This window comes from Ananas comosus, linkage group 2, assembly GCF_001540865.1.
Source record: "Ananas comosus cultivar F153 linkage group 2, ASM154086v1, whole genome shotgun sequence".
NCBI lineage: Eukaryota > Viridiplantae > Streptophyta > Magnoliopsida > Poales > Bromeliaceae > Ananas > Ananas comosus.
Window position 1 is genome coordinate 17209585 of NC_033622.1, and position 16153 is coordinate 17225737.

Genomic DNA, 16153 nt, shown 5'->3' on the forward strand with positions numbered 1-16153 from the left:
ATTAAATATATATTATGAACCGTTCCTAAAATAAGTGGCAAAGGGTTTGGTGGTTGGTATTTGAGGTCCCAAGTTTGAATCCTAATTGATTCACATTTTCAACTAAGTTTATTTTTAAATAAAATAAACAAAGCAGGTAGATCAACCACTGTTTTGGACAGTATGCAATTAATGATTATTCTTTTATCAAAATGCACGTAAGAAGATGAAAGGATCAGTTCCTCTTTATGTAAATCGATTAGAATACTATTTAATTTAAATATACGAAAAAGAATAAAATATATCATATCAAACAGTCTAATTTTATTAGGATGGACTTTTATTTATAGTAAATTCAAACTTTGAGTGTGATTAATTGGGTTATTTTTGNATTTGAAATATAAATTTGAAATTTAAAGTTTGAAATTTAAAATTTAAAATTTAAAATTTTAATTTAAAATTTCAAATGTGATATTTCAAATTTCAAATTTTAAATTTTAAATTTTAAATCTATGTTAAAATTTGAAATCTATGTTGAAATTTAAAATTTTATATTGAAATTTAAAAGTTAGAACTTGATGCATTTTTTTGAATAAGGGAGCTCAAGAATGGTAGAATTTTTTTTTCTTTGGTTAGAGTGGATTATATTTTTACTCCATTTTTTAGAGTATAGTTTAACTATACTCCAAAAATTACGTTACTTTTTTTCCTCCTAAACGCTTCATAGAATATTTTTTTCTACCGCCGTAGCATAGTTTAACTATGCTACGTTTTCAGAAGTATCCAAGCGGGGCCTCACTCTTTACAAAACTTTGCCACCAATTATACTTTAGGTACATTCCCATAGAATATATCTCTTTGAGAGATGCTAGTTGTATATCCAAAAAGAAAAAAAAAAAAAATCTCTTACACCTTAAATCCAAAGATTTACAAATGTCCTTTCGGTTTAATTAGTAAAGAAAAATTACAGTTATACAACAAAAGAAAAAAAGAGTCTCACAATGGCTAAGGTGTAAAGTTCATACCGATAAAATACATACATGACTAGCACTGTTCATCCAAAAATAGGAGGTAAATCATATACTCATTCACTTAACATATTTTTGAAAAATTTTAATATTAGTTTTTTTCTTTAAGACTAAATATAAAATTTGCAAACTTTTGAATGTATAAGTATTACTCTTTCTTTTTTACTTGGGCCCTATTTGGATTTCAGAATAAATTATCTAATGATAATTTATTTTGTATGAAAATTTTCTAATATGGTAGTAAGTATGACTGTTGATTTTTTACTTTTTCAAAAAAAAATTTTAAAACTTCTTCAAAGATATTGTTATTTATAATTTGATAAAATATCATATTTTATTTGCATCGCTTTTTAGCTTGCAAAATTTTTTGGATACAAAAGTATATGAATAGTACTATCGTAGTTTGAGAATTTTACTTTGCCTCCTACTGTGTGAACATTTTGCTTCTCCTTCTGTCTCCACATATTAGTTCTATCTACCATATAAGAACAACAAAATTAAATACATATCATCGACCGTTTCTAGAACAAGTGGCAAAGGGTTTGGTGGTTGGTACGCAAGGTCCCAAATTCGAATCCTAATTGATTCACATTTCCAACTAAGTTTGTTTTTAAATAAATTAAACGAAACAGGTAGCGTGCCACCTATCTCTCAAAAAAAGAATTAAATACGTATCAATACTCATGATTATAAACTAGATAATAAAACAATTTATAGAGCACTACAGAAAAAAAAAAAAAAATGATCAAGCACTCTTTCGGACAGTATGCAATTAATGATTATTCTTTTATCAAAATGCGCGTAAGAAGATGAAAGGATCGGTTCCTCTCTATGTAAATCGATTAGAATACTATTTAATTTAAATATGTGAAAAAGAATAAAATATATCATATCAAACAGTCTTATTTTATTAGGATGGACTTTTATTTCTAGTAAATTCAAACTTTGAGTGTGATTAATTGGGTTATTTTAGTGAAAATCCTAATAATTTAAAAATGTCAAATAGTCCTCGGTACCTCAAGAAAACGGCTGATGACGCCAGTAACTCCTTTGTGCTTGCGGATTGCGCTTACCCTCACTGCATCTGAGATCTGCAATTCTTATTCACGTAGAAAAATGTGGCAGCATGAGTTAATCAAGCTGTTTGCATTTTTTTCGCTGTGGCTACCAAAAGTTCTGACGGTGATGGATCAATTGAATTGGGTATATACAAACGGCAAGCACCGTCTCATTTGGCCATTTGCCAAAACACAATTAACGGGTACTACTGCACTTACAATTGTTCTGCTTAATTTCTGCAAGCACCGTCTCATTTCTATGCTCTTCCCATGTTTTTCCAAATACTATCTCACCTCATGTTCTTGCCCCTCGAAGGCTCAGTTGCTTCAAGATTGTAGCTAGCCTAATTTGTTATAAAGGAGCCAAGTATATAGCTTGCCATCCTTTTCTCTAAAAAAATAAACCATCTACAGAAGCCAGCAACTTTGAAAAATTAAGCCACTAATAAATCTTGCATCTTTAGCAGTTTGCAATTAATCAGCACCGACCAAATAAGTCTTCCGTAAAGCTCGCAATGGAATAGTCCTCGAGTGTTTAGTGCCTTCCATAGGTTCATCACACTAAGCACATTTGTTAGCAGGAATATTATCATTTTCTAATTTAGTAGAAGGCATGCTAAGACTGCAACCAACAAGAAATTGTAATCCGCCGCAACTTCTCATCTGAAGGTACCTACTCGGTAAGTAATTGCTAAGCAACTGAAGTAGGCTGGTCCATAAGCGAATTAGTGGATTAGTAATTAACACCATAGTTCTCCCCGTAATGCCTCGTTCTTTGGACTATAGCTCATATACATGTATTTAACTAAAAGCCTTTTGTTTTCAATAAAAATAATCCTTACACCCCATCCATATAGGAGTACCACGCTATCCATATAGGGGTGTAATGTGGGTCGTGCCGGACCGGCATGTTAGCCGTGCAGATTTGGGGTAGGGGCCGATGTGGCGCGGCCCGGTTTCAAATCCGGGCCAAGCAGTGCCAGGTCGGAGGTACCAAGCCACCGGCCCAGCATGGTCTTTAGGCCCGGAAGGCCCGGCCCGACCTCTATAAATTTTTAATTTTTTTATATCTTTTAAAAAATTAAAATGTAAATAATAAATTATTTATTTAAATTGATATTTTGATTAAAAATTTTAAAAGGTAGAAAAAAATATAATATAATAAGTATTATTTTTTTAAAAAAAAATTTTTTATTTTTTTTGAAAAAAATATAATGGTTTTAGGTTTAATGGACAAAAAAATTGTTTGGTTCATTAGACCAAAAACCTCCTCCTAATATCTAGCAGATCTTGCTTAAGCCCCAAGGGCTAAGGCAAGTTGTCATGGGCCTTGGGTTCGGGCTATGCTGGGCCAGCTGGTACGGCCAAACGAGTCATCCTCTGTTGGGCCACGGAACTCTCCTCGGCCTGGTACGACCCAGACGCGTTTCGAGCTGTGCCGTTCGAGACTGTCGGTCCCAAAGGGAGAGGCCCAGCACGCAGCTTGCTGGAGCATGGTACTACAGCACCGGTGCCGTGCTGCAACCTGACCTGTTTTACATCCCTACAGTCATGGGAATTAAAGGAGGCTCGTATTACGTGGAGAAAAAGCAAAGACCAATATGGTAAGGGAAACAATATTAATTAAGCGAGTTGCTTCTGCTGGGAGAAGATCCAAGTTTGTTTAATCTAATGGAGCTTATTCATTAAATACTGATGATGTTCAATAAATTTCCTATGTAAATTTAGCTGAGGTAATAATGCAACTCCTGTAAGACAAAGATGCATTGTCAAATCAAATTGAACTTCAAATTAACTTTGTGATTATTGTTATCCAAAAACTCAATATAATGGAACACGAGTGCAGAAAATATATATTAGATAAAAATTTATATATAGAACTTATTTGAATTATAGATCATTTTAATTTTGGGCGCGTTTGGTTCGTACTCTGAAAGATTACTAGGAGTAAAGAGATATTCGAGAATCTTATTCATATTCATCCTATTATTAAGAATGTAGTATTTCGGTGTTTGGTTCGTACGGTCATATTATTTAAAATTACGAAAAATATACAATTATTTTATTTATTTTTAAATTAATTTTAAATAATACTATAAAAAATTTCAACATCTTTTTAGAAAAAAAAGGGAATATATGTTAGAAAGAGAGAGCATAATTAAAGAAATAGGAATAGAAATAGAGTCGAGGTTAGAGAGAATGAGAGGGTTGAGATTTTAGAAAAAGAGAGAGAGAAATAGCTTAGTTTAGAGAGAAAAAAAGAGTTGAAGTTTAGAGAGAAAAAGATAAGTTTAGAGAGCGATACGAGGTTAGAGCGTAAAGTCGGCGGGTGAAAAGAAAGAAAGAGATTAGACATATTACAATTACTCCAATCCATTAATATAAGGATACCCACAATCCCTCAAAGGACTAGGATTAGTACTTTGTAATGCATCTCATTCCCAAGTAAATTCAGTATTACCAACTAGATTACTTAATGCGTTTAGCCAAACACCGTCATTTTTTTTTATTGGATTACTAGAAATCTTAAAAAGATAGCGCGAACCAAACGCACCCTAATATATAGATATATAGAGAGAGAAAGAGAGTCCGGCTACTATGCTATCGGTAGCACGGAGCACTCCGTGCTACCAAGTTGTTTTTGATGATGCGGCTTCCAAATCGACGATCGGCTCTGTTAGACTTGATCTACATTATTGAAAGTATTTGGAAACTAAATTTCAGATTTTTTCGACATCATTTGACTAGTGATCAAAAGATCTCAAAATTCACAATTTTAATGGCCGATGTGGTGTGTTTGTGAGTTTAGCGGTGTAAAACAATCCAAATACGATAAAATTTTTATAGAAAATTCTTTTCATTATTTAGAGTAGGATCAGTATATCTGATCTTGAATTTAAATCTTTTATCATCATTTTTCATGAAATTTTTATTTTCAGCCGTTCAAGTTTAGATTACTTGTTTGATAGGTAAATAATATCGAAAAATTATGAAATTTAGTTTCTAAACATTTTCAATAGTATAGATCAAGTCTAACAGAGCTGATCGTCGATTTGGAAGCCGCATCATCGAAAACAACTTGGTAGCACGGAGCACTTCGTGCTACCGATAATATGGTAGCCTAGTTCTATATATATATAAATATATATATATATATATATATATATATATATATATATATATATAAAGGCTAGAATACTTGTAAAAGTATCATGGGGGTGATACTTGTGTGTTTTTAGCCCTTGGATGGAGAGATGTGAGGTTGAGATGATGGTGGTAGGTAGTGGTAGGTGAAATAGTGTTTAATCCAAGGGCTATTAATAATCAAAAAGTAGATCCAATGGCTTAAAACCTAATAGCACCATGATGGTGATACTTGTAAAAGTATCATAGCTCAACTCTCTCTCTCTCTCTATATATATATATATATATATATAGAGTAAGTCTCCTGTACTTTCGAAGGTACGGAGACCTCTATGCTTGTAAGTTGTTTTCGATGATAGGAAATCCGATTCGACGATCGGCTCCGATAAATATAATCTACCCTATTGGAATTATTTAGAAACCAAATTTTATAATTTTTTGACGACATTTACCAAGCGATCAAAAGGTCTAAAAAATGACTATTTTAATGGCCGATGTGGCACGTTTTTAAGTTCAACGGTGTAAGTATCCAAATTAGATGAAAATTTAATAGAAAATTCTACTTAATATCAATAGTAAGACCAACATTTTCGATTTGAAATTTGAGTCATTTATCACTGTTTTTTATGAGATTTTCATTTTCAGCCGTTCATTTTGGGGCTACTCGTTTACTAGACAAACGAAATAAAAAATTTATGAAATTTGGCTTCTAGATAGTTCCAACAGTGTAGATCATGTCTAACAGAACCGATCGCCAAATCGGATGTCCCATTATTGAAAACAACTTANCAACTTTTTCATCTCCAACCGTCACATATCCTCTATTTGTATCCTAGTAAGAGAAGACTAGGGATCTATTAGTACAGACATTGATATTGGCTCTTGAGTTTACCACAATATAAATTATGATAGGTATGGTTAATATTGGGTATAAAGGAGGTAAACCTAAAGTTTGAGTTGAAAGGTTCAATCTTAATCATGTTTACTTGAGATTTAGGATAGTTGTTCTGATTATTCTGATCCTTCTTATAGGCAACTTTCTCTTTATTTCGATAAAAGCATTTTGAAGCAAAATAATTATTCCAGCCACAAATCTAACAGAAATCATTCTTCTTATTATTCCCACTAGATTGGCTGATATTGTATTTCTGGATATGGTTTTGATTTCAGTTTGGCTTCTTATCCTTAAAGCCTTTACCTTAGGGGGATGTTTGGATCGTTGTAAAAGTTAGCTGAAAGTATTTTCGCCTTGGAAAACAAATTTTCAAGCGTTTGGTAGCTCGTAAAATTATTTTCACGTAAAACGTTTTTTTATAGATTTTGCAAAAAAATTGATATTTCGTTTTCCGCTCTAAAACGTTGAAAAATAAAAATAGAAGAGGAAAAAAAACACGATGCATAGATTTGGAGTGCCTACACAGTCGCAGTTACTCGCGAGGCCCATGGACCGCTCGAGAAGTGTTGGCTTGGCCTCATGGACCGCATCCAATTTTGACGGTAAATACCATAATATATGCATAAAGCATAGTTTAATATATAAAAAAGTAATATATATTTAAGTTTTTAAGTAATATAATTTGAAGTAAAAATTTAAAATATCTTTTATGTAATCAAATAATAATAAAAAATAAGGCTAAATTATAGAAAAACCCCTGTAAAAACCTGCTTTTTCACTTTCCCCCCCTACATTTAAAAACCTGCACTTTGCCCCCTCCTAATTACAAAATTGTGCACTTACCCCCCTGCCGTCACGGTTCCGTGAGAGTTTCGTCTGCTAATTAAAATTTATTTGTGGATACCAAAACTACCCTTCAAAATGGCGGGAGTCTATTAAATACCCATTCATTTCCGTCCCAGACTTTTGCTGTCCACTATTTCTCCATTATTTTCCCCATTTTTTCACCCTGTCAACTGCTACCCATCTTACCTATCTTCTCCTCCTCCCAGTAATGTCATCACTGTAGTCATTGGAGCTTGAACATTCCCAAGTAGTCTCCAAATACATCAAAAATGTATGATTTTCCTTCCCTAGTCGCACAAGTGTATACATATATATTGTTCTTCTCTCCAGATCAACCATTTTTGTTTTATTTTCCTCAAAATATACTATGGATTAATGAAAAATTGTTTTTCTTAATATATTAAGTTTTGTATCCTTATTTTATAATTTTTTATCACCTTTGGCTACAGCAAAATGTCTGGCTCTTTATCTAGTAGTTGTACTAGTGGCCAACTCAATGTGGACAATCCTGTTTGCTTTTGTGGATTAAAGGCTCCTCAGAGAACAGCACTAACATTTGATAATCCAGGAAGACGATTTTATGACTGCATAAACTGCAAGAGAAATGGTTATGGTTTTTTTCGTTGGCGTGATCCAGAGATATTTGAGCGAGGAAAAGAATACATCATCGAACTCGAACAAATTGGACATTTGAAGAAGAAAGTAATAGCATTGGAAAATGAGATATTAACAACTACTGAAGACAATTATACTCTTAGAAAGAAGTTGATAGATATTGAAAATTCGAGGATGGCACTTCGAGGGGAAATAGATAGACTAATTGCAAAATGGCTTTGGCCCAAATAAAGCTAAAGGAGGAAGACAATCAGAAAATTTGCAAATACTACTTGCTTCTTATCTGTATACTTCTAATTGCTTTGATGTGGTATGTATTGATATGAATGTACTTATGTTATATTTGTTTGGAATTTTGGACTGTTGTTGTGCATGCCACCTCATTTTGTTTCTAAATGAGTGGTCTATTATGTAATATATCATACAACTATTTAAGTTATTAAGTCTCTACATGGATCTTCATGATATTTGTATGTACTTTATAGTTGTCTACATGTAAGATGTGCTTAATAATATGCATTCCAATGAACTAATGCACCATTCCAATGAACTAATCACAATAAACACAATATGCACAGAAGGCACAAAAAACTACATCTGATGGTACCAACAGATACCAATAATGCAGCAGAGTTCAACAGATTTTTAACAATCTCTGCTGGTACCAGCAGCCAGCAATGCAGCAAATACCAACAGATACCAGCAGATACCAGCAACTTAGAAGAATCCATACATGAACTAATAAGAGAACTAAACATATAAGTAATATTCAGCACAATCTATACATGAATAAGAGAACCAACAAACATTCAGCAAAATCCATACATTAATAAGAGTATCAGCAAGTTCACATCAAAAGCATCCCAGTGACAGCAAGATCCAAATACATTAACAGTTAGATCCATACACTAACAGTTAGATCCAAATATAAATACAAAAGGATCTAAGTTGAGTTATAGATAGTAATGTAAGTATCTTATAGCTTGCTTTATAAACAGACCAAAATAGAAAATGAGTATACAAAAAAAAAAAAAACAATTTCATGTTGCCCCTGGCCTAAGTTGGCTTACTAGTAGATTCTTGAGTTGTTGCTGACATATGCTGCTCTCCTATCCCTCTTTTGAGAAATGCCTAAAGAAAGAATCAACATATATATATATAGTCCGGCTGGGATGCTATCGATAGTACCAAGGACTTGTTGCTATTGAGTTTTCTACCGTTAGATTAACCCTTTGATTATTTTTACTCGTTAGATTATACTATTCAACCAACCACCCACTCAACCATAGGGAGCCCACATCATCCTAACCGCATATTTTTTAATCAAAGGCTAAAAAACTTATAGCACCAATAACTTGGTGCTATTAATAGTATTCCAGCCTAGTTCTATATATATATATATATATTTAATTATATAATCTTTTAATTGTTTGATGTGTGTCGGTCAACGACACTCTGACATTAAAGTTTAAGCTAATTACTTATTTTAACAATTTTGTAGTTACAAAAATTGTAAGAAATATACTAATTAAATCTATAAAGATAAATAATGTATTCAAATTTTGAAATTATTATGCTGTTGACTTGCTCAAATCAAACAAATTAAAAGATTGGATAGTAAAACCAAAATTTTGAAAGATGATAGTCAAATCAAAATAATTCATAATTCTTGTAAGTTCTATACATTTTTACCTATATATTAATACTTTTATCACATATGGATATAAATGATTCGTGAAATTAATATGTGAGGTAAACAATAAAATATTATCATTGCAGCCACTAAACTTTGAGAGAGGTATGGTTTGAGTTACGATATAAAAATATAATTCATTCAATATTGAATCTGAAATTAAGTCCACGATCTTACAAAATAAAGGGTTTTAGAACTAGCTCTTACAAATATATTGCCCAAATCGATCAATCTCTTTTGGATATAAACATTAAATATATATACTATTTAGTATTTGTTGACAACAGAAGATTTTGTAGAATAATGATTGTTTGTATTACTGAACAAAATATTATAGTAGAAGGTTTTGATTTTGAGTGTTTTTTAATTTTCGGCTTCATTTAATTTTTTTTCCATTTAATTCAAATACTGAGAGATTCTTTTCATAATATTATCCTGAAGCCATATTGTAGTACACCATGTTCAAGCTTTAGCCTGTGGTTAATTAGATTGTTTCACATATTTTGGTGCCTTTCATGGCTTCGTTAAGTTTTGAATAAAAGAAATCACAAAGACAAGATTAATTAAGTGCGATTAAGTTGGAAGAAAGTTCGTCCAACAAATGAAGAATAACGATTTGGTCTGCCACTTTCTTTTGAAGGGGTTGCGCCCTTTTCATTTTTTTAAAAAAGAAAACAACTTTTGGGGGCGGTAATGTTTAATTAGGTAGTAATTTTAAAATCACAAATCATTATAAAGCATCAAAATAAAGTTCATTATAATTAGTTATGTTACTTTAATATCATGTAAAGATTCCTCATGCACAGCATAAAAGCTACCACTTTCTAAGAAAAGTTAATCTATTTACTACCTTTTTCCATGAGAGTATCATTAATGGGAAGTACACCTCTTTTTCGTTTTAGAAGAAAAATACCAAGTACGCTTATTTGCAGGTATACAGCATTATTACAATGCACTCAGTTGCTCTTGAGTTACCATCATTTTCTTGTGCTAATGCCTTTCCTTCCGACTGGGGCATGACATGAGTGCATCTAATAGACATGAGAGAATCAATTCTTCAGGCTTCTTTCCAAAAGTGATATAAGATGATATCTTTGTAGTTTGTTTCTTTGTGAATGAGTGGGAGAAGAGAAGGCCCCTCTTCGGCATGAAAAGCAAGTTTCTTGGGCCACTGGGGCTATGAAAGAGATATTAACAGAGAGCTGGTGCCACGATATATACGAATGAACAACAATACTAGGGTTAGCTCTTTTGTCAATGGTGGCCCGTCTGCAGTTAACTACTACGCTTGGTGGAATATATAGGCAAGTAAATCAAATGTCAGTAGGAGTACGATGATTAGAATTTAGGTGTTAGAAAAGAAAGGCGTGATTAGTAACTAGTAAGATAATAAAATTTAAGCTTTTCTTTTGTAGGGTTTAGAAAATTAAGAAATGCAAAAAAAGGAGCTGAATATCTCAATATATATTGTTGCCATCCTGTGGTGCTGAACAATTTGATTAGAAAGAAATAATAGAATCCTCCAACAATAAAAAGAAGTTTATCTTAAAATTTTTGGACAATAAATGATTTTGTACGTAGTCAAATTCATCGCTCTTGATAAATGAAATAGATAGCATGCAGTTGTCTTTCTTTCGAAAAGAAAAAAGAAAAGAAAAAGAAAGTGGTATTAGATGGAAGGTAATTCTTCCGGAATATTCAAGAGACCCAGCTAAGATATATATGGCGCTAGCTAGCTCGGCAGGTGGCGTCAATTGTTAGGCAACAGACACGGACAAGTTTAGGGAGTAAAACAGGTTAACCACCTCGTCATTGGAAAGAAGAAACTCAAGCAGCCAGGGGAAGATGATCCATCCCTTTCCACGTGAACCCATATATGGTTGTTAGGTTCCGCTCGCTCTCTCTTGATGTTAACAACACTGCACATACACAGCACTGTATCGATGCGAGTGTGATGCTGATTGATGGTAATTCATATATAGAGAGCTATCTTGAATATATAATTGAAACTAGATCTCCTGCCCTCGGTCCTTCCCTCGGTGCTAATTAAGATAAGGGTGTAGTGGCCAGCCACTCGTGAGCCATGCACCTTTTGCCCGCGATTCATTGCCAGCTGGATTAGTTGGGAGTTTGATCATGACTATACAAGAGGAATCAGGTGAGGTTATATATATACACACACAAACAATGGACCCAGAGAATAGAGGTGATCCACGTACATTTTGCTTAATCAGCAAGCTAGGAGAAAGGCATATATTTTCTTGATCATCTGAAAATTAAAGAGGAGCCAGCCGCCAGGCTAGAGAAGAGAGAATGGACCACAGGGACTTCCTTCGTCCCACTCAGACTTGTTTGGATGCACAAAAAGTGGTTCAAAGCTTTGACTGCAGTCTCGTCCTAGCCTGCAGAGGTCACGCCTGCGCGGTCCCTCCATCCATCATTCGGCATGCTTTTTCACGCCTCACTTCACGAAAATAATGCAACTTTTCTTTCTCAATATTCCTGACGGATCGATCATGCGGGTTTTAATTTACTGAGTTAATTTCACCAACGGCCGGCTCATTCCACCCTATCCTTATCATTAATTTTTTGAATACGTACGGCGAGTTAGTCATTAAAATTGAGAGCATATTTTTCAAAAGAAAATGGGTATTGAAGTGTTGGTATGTACACATACAGCTAGCATTTTTAAACAGCATGCATTTCTATAGCATATATATTATTAACATATCAATAGTGTATACATAATAAAAGATTTTCAAGTGAGTTCTATAGCTAATTTGCCCTGAGCCGGGTAACGAACAGTAAGATCTAGAGTGAAAAAGTGGAGATTATTTGATTGATTTCTCTCTGTATAAAGAATTGTTACTCATTTCATTCAGTATATATACTATACAAAATATTACTAGCTAGTAGAATTATATATATATATACAAAAAAAAAAATTGAAATGCTAAAATACAATTATAATTTTTTATTTTGAGTGGATTGAAATCAGTTTTGATTGTACAAAATATTTCACAAATAATTCTTTGTGGTATTTTCTTTTCAAAATTGACTCAACTTTTTAATTGGACTCTCGATCATCTTCAAAAAATATTTTTTTCGACAAAAAATGATATATAATTTTTCATCCAATCTCATATTTAATAGCATTATAATATAGCATAATATTTTTTTCATTAATAAAAAATATTATATTTAATGAATAACCTCATTGCCCGGTAAAGCCCTCCCCAATTGGATGGGTGGACAGAATTATTGCAACCCTTTCAGGCTTCTTATTCCATCGATCGTTGCTCGACTGAATTGGCTCACACAAAAATGTAGTACTGTACCTTCTTTTATTCTCTAGTCCCATCAATTGTGCGAAACTATTGCTGGAACCATGCACCTACATTGTCCAATATCTATCTCATGCAGCTTAAATCCTTATCAAACCTCTTTCTCATTTTATTGTCCAATCAATTATCCAGTGGTTACAACAACATGTTTTTTCCTTCCTTTTTCTGCAACTAGTCTTTCCTCTGTTTAAGAGTAAGTGATGATACTTAGGTGCACCAGATTTACTGATACACCAAGTGCAGGCAATAACTTCCCGACTAGGTAGTATCCTGCTGCCCCTCCCTATTTAAAGTTTTAAACACACATATATTACATCCCCGAAATCGATCCCATAGATCCACTCCCTCGCCCCCGCCCCGTCCCTGATCTCTACATATACCCAAAAAAAGAAAAAAAGAAAAAAGAAAAAAAGATCAAATAGCTAGCTAGAGAGCGCGCATGTACACGTATAACAAGATGAGGATGGTCGACCTGGGGAGTCACGTCATCGACAGGCCGACCGCAGTGGACTGCAGCAAGGACGTGCGCTTCGGCCGCTCCTTCCGCTCCCTGGTGGAGTGCATGGTCCCTTACTGCTGCGCCTTCCAACCCTCCAGCTCCCTCTCATCCTCCTCATCGTCGTCGTCGTCGTCCTCCATCTACACATTAGATAACGCAGCCGCCGATGCCGGTCCAACCAACCTCACGCTCACCGGCACCTTCTTCGGCTACCGCCGCAGCCGCGTCCGTTTCTGCCTCCACGACAGCTCCTACTCCCGAGCCGCCGCTCCTCTCCTCCTCCTCGAGTTCGCCATCCCCACCGCTTACCTCGCCAGAGAGATGCAGCACGGCCTGCTCCGCATCGCCCTCGAGTGCGACCGCAGCGCCTACACATACGGCGGCGGCTCCTCGCTGTTCGCCATGCCCGTCTGGTCCATGTACTGCAACGGGCGCAAGGTTGGGTTCGCGGTGCGGCGCCAGATGAGCGAGGGCGACGCCGCCGTCTTCAAGCTCATGCAGTCAGTGTCGGTGGGCGCCGGCGTGCTCCCCGGGGAGTCCAAGTCCGGAGATGGAGATCTCTTGTACCTGAGGGCCAGTTTCCAGCGAGTTGTCGGATCGGTGGACTCCCAGTCGTTCCATATGATTAATCCGGTGGGGAGCACGGGCCAACAGTTGAGTATATTCCTTCTTCGAACATAAATCAGGATATATCTTCCTGCCTGTATTTGTGGCTCGCAACTTAATTAATTAATTATATATCTTTCTCTCTCTACATATATATATATATATATATATATATATAAAAGTACATATGGAAAGGCCAGTTATTAATTAATTAGATGTTGGACTACCGTGCTGCACTGTAGTACTGTACTGTATATATCCCGGTTGGGTTTCCTCAAAATTATGTTCCCCGTCGCATGCAATGTTTCAACTTAAGTGCCTCATCCTCTATATATGTCTTATTTCACTGTTTTTCTTTTTATTTTTCTGAGAAAACTTTCCATAACAGTTTTGACGTGTGCTGCAACAAAACAAAATGAGTCGTGAGAATCGATGAGGAAAGGAAAAAGAAATTAGGTGTAATGGCCTGAGCAGCGGCCTAATCTTTGCTTTATCAGAACTCCGCAATATTTCTTTTCAGTGACGTCCAGCTATGTGACACACGTGCTTCTAGCTGCTTGCGTTGTATGTCCGGCTATTTATATGGTTCTCTGTGGAATCTCCCAACTTGGGAAAGTGCGGACGAGAAGAGGACATGCACAGAATCGGATGGAGAATTAAAGCTGGGCCTTGGAAGTGGGCCGCTTTCATTCTCTCGCACTGAAATTGTGGATGGTCCAGTTCTCTACACGTACAATTATAACGTTGCCTGGGCATGCTGCGAATCTGTCGCCATCCTCTCCGCGGACGTTGTGTCGATCATCTTACTGTGGACTCGATCTCAGCCGTCTCTGATCAGCTGGGAAGAATTTGCACCGTCTGCTATCCTGCAATGGAGCTGCTGGGGTCGAACAGTCTCGTTAGCCCTTAACTTTGCTTCTCCACAAGCCTTCTTCGCTTCTTTTACATTATTACGTACGTACTTTCGTCATGTATTTAGGCACTGCCAATACTCTAAACATTATTATAAAAGGAATAAAGAGACCATGCTACGCCTTTTAAGGCCTCTAGCTTAGCCAAGTGAACATTTAGCTATCGTTTGGTTCGGAATTAAAAAAAAACTAGTTATTTCAGGAATAGAATTAAGTTTAGGATTAAGATAGGATTAGAGTATTTTTGTGTTTGGTTGGGGGTTGGAATTAGTCTAGGATAGTAAAAAATAGTATTTGGTTGGAATAGATGGGATAAGAAGAATAATAGGTTATTATGAATAAAAAATAGTGTTTGGTTGGGGTTTGGTGGAGTTAGGTGAGGTTAGCTAATCCGAGATAACCCATTTGAGGTGGGATTAGCTAATCCCACCTATTTTTAGAAATGTTTGGAGATAAAATAGGGGTTAAAGAATTATTCCACCCCTTAACCCCCAACCAAACGGAGGCTAAACAGAATTGATTCCAAAGCTCAAGTTCAACCGTTGAGCATTTATCAAATAAAAACTAATAAATAATGACATAAAAAATAATAAAAATGATCTCAAATCACGGTCCAACTAAAAATAATAAGCAACTATTAAATGGAAGCCTACATCCGAGTCAGACATTTGTAGATTAAGTCGTTTTAGAAAATAACTTGGCTTCTTTCAAATTCAATGTAAATAGTAACGTGGGACTAGCAAATTTGCATGCGCTATGGTATGTCTATTTTACCGAAAATGAACAGGATGAAGTTGTTTTCAATCGTAATTGTTCATTTTTATTGTTTGATTTATCTAACTATACATTAAGTCGAAATTCAAAGTTTTTATAGTTATGTACGTAATTAATTTCGGCCCATTCTAGACCTAAGTCAATTACAAATAATAATAATAATATTATTATTATTATTGTTAATTTATTTTTTATATTTTTAATTTTTACGCTGCCAAACAAATAACAATTCTAACGAAACTTCAATTCTACAACTATATTTATAAATAAACACTGAAAAAAGATTCATAAAAAAAAATAAACACTGAAAAAGTAATTTTTATAGAAACTCTTATATACCGAAAGTTTTTTTTTTTAGAGAAATAGATAGCATGCTACCCGTTTCGTTTATTTTATTTATTTATAAATAAACTTAGCGAGAAATGTGAATCAACTAAGATTTGAACTTGGGTCTCAGATACCAACCACCAAGCCGTTTGCCACTTGCTCTAGGGACGGTCGGTTTATATACCGAAAGTTTTATTTCAACTATTCAGTGAAACAAGCATATTCTACGAGTACGCTTACATTAAAAGAACTTGAAATCGAATTTATCTTTTTTTCCTTTGAAAAGGCCTTGAAAGGAGAATGATTGATCATACGAAAAATAGCATTTTTTTTTATTCAATAAATAAAGTAGATATCGTGCTATCTATTCTCAAAAAATAGCATTTTTTAAAAAAAATTAAAGACAGAACCCACATGAGACGTCATTAGGGTCT

General features: G+C 34.7%; 1 protein-coding gene across 3 annotated transcripts; it reads left to right on the forward strand.

Moving 5' to 3' along the window:
- On the forward strand, positions 12529 to 14773 carry LOC109723364 (protein MIZU-KUSSEI 1-like). Of its 3 annotated transcripts, none has more exons than XM_020251709.1 (2): positions 12529 to 13754; positions 14096 to 14371. In XM_020251709.1, the coding sequence occupies exons 1-2, from the start codon at positions 13042 to 13044 to the stop codon at positions 14124 to 14126; spliced, it is 744 nt and encodes a 247-aa protein (XP_020107298.1). In that variant the 5' UTR covers positions 12529 to 13041; the 3' UTR covers positions 14127 to 14371. The 3 variants fall into 3 exon arrangements, with proteins under 3 accessions (XP_020107298.1, XP_020107306.1, XP_020107292.1); XM_020251703.1 differs by having other exon boundaries at positions 12536 to 13754; positions 14228 to 14773; XM_020251717.1 differs by having other exon boundaries at positions 12535 to 14371.

Excerpts from the sequence above, each read along its gene's own strand:
- LOC109723364 (XM_020251703.1), top strand. The coding sequence starts at position 13,042 with ATGTACACGTATAACAAGATGAGGATGGTCGACCTGGGGAGTCACGTC. Across the intron at positions 13,755-14,227 it reads GTGGGGAGCACGGGCCAACA|TGACGTCCAGCTATGTGACA; the intron begins GTTGAGTATATT and ends ATTTCTTTTCAG.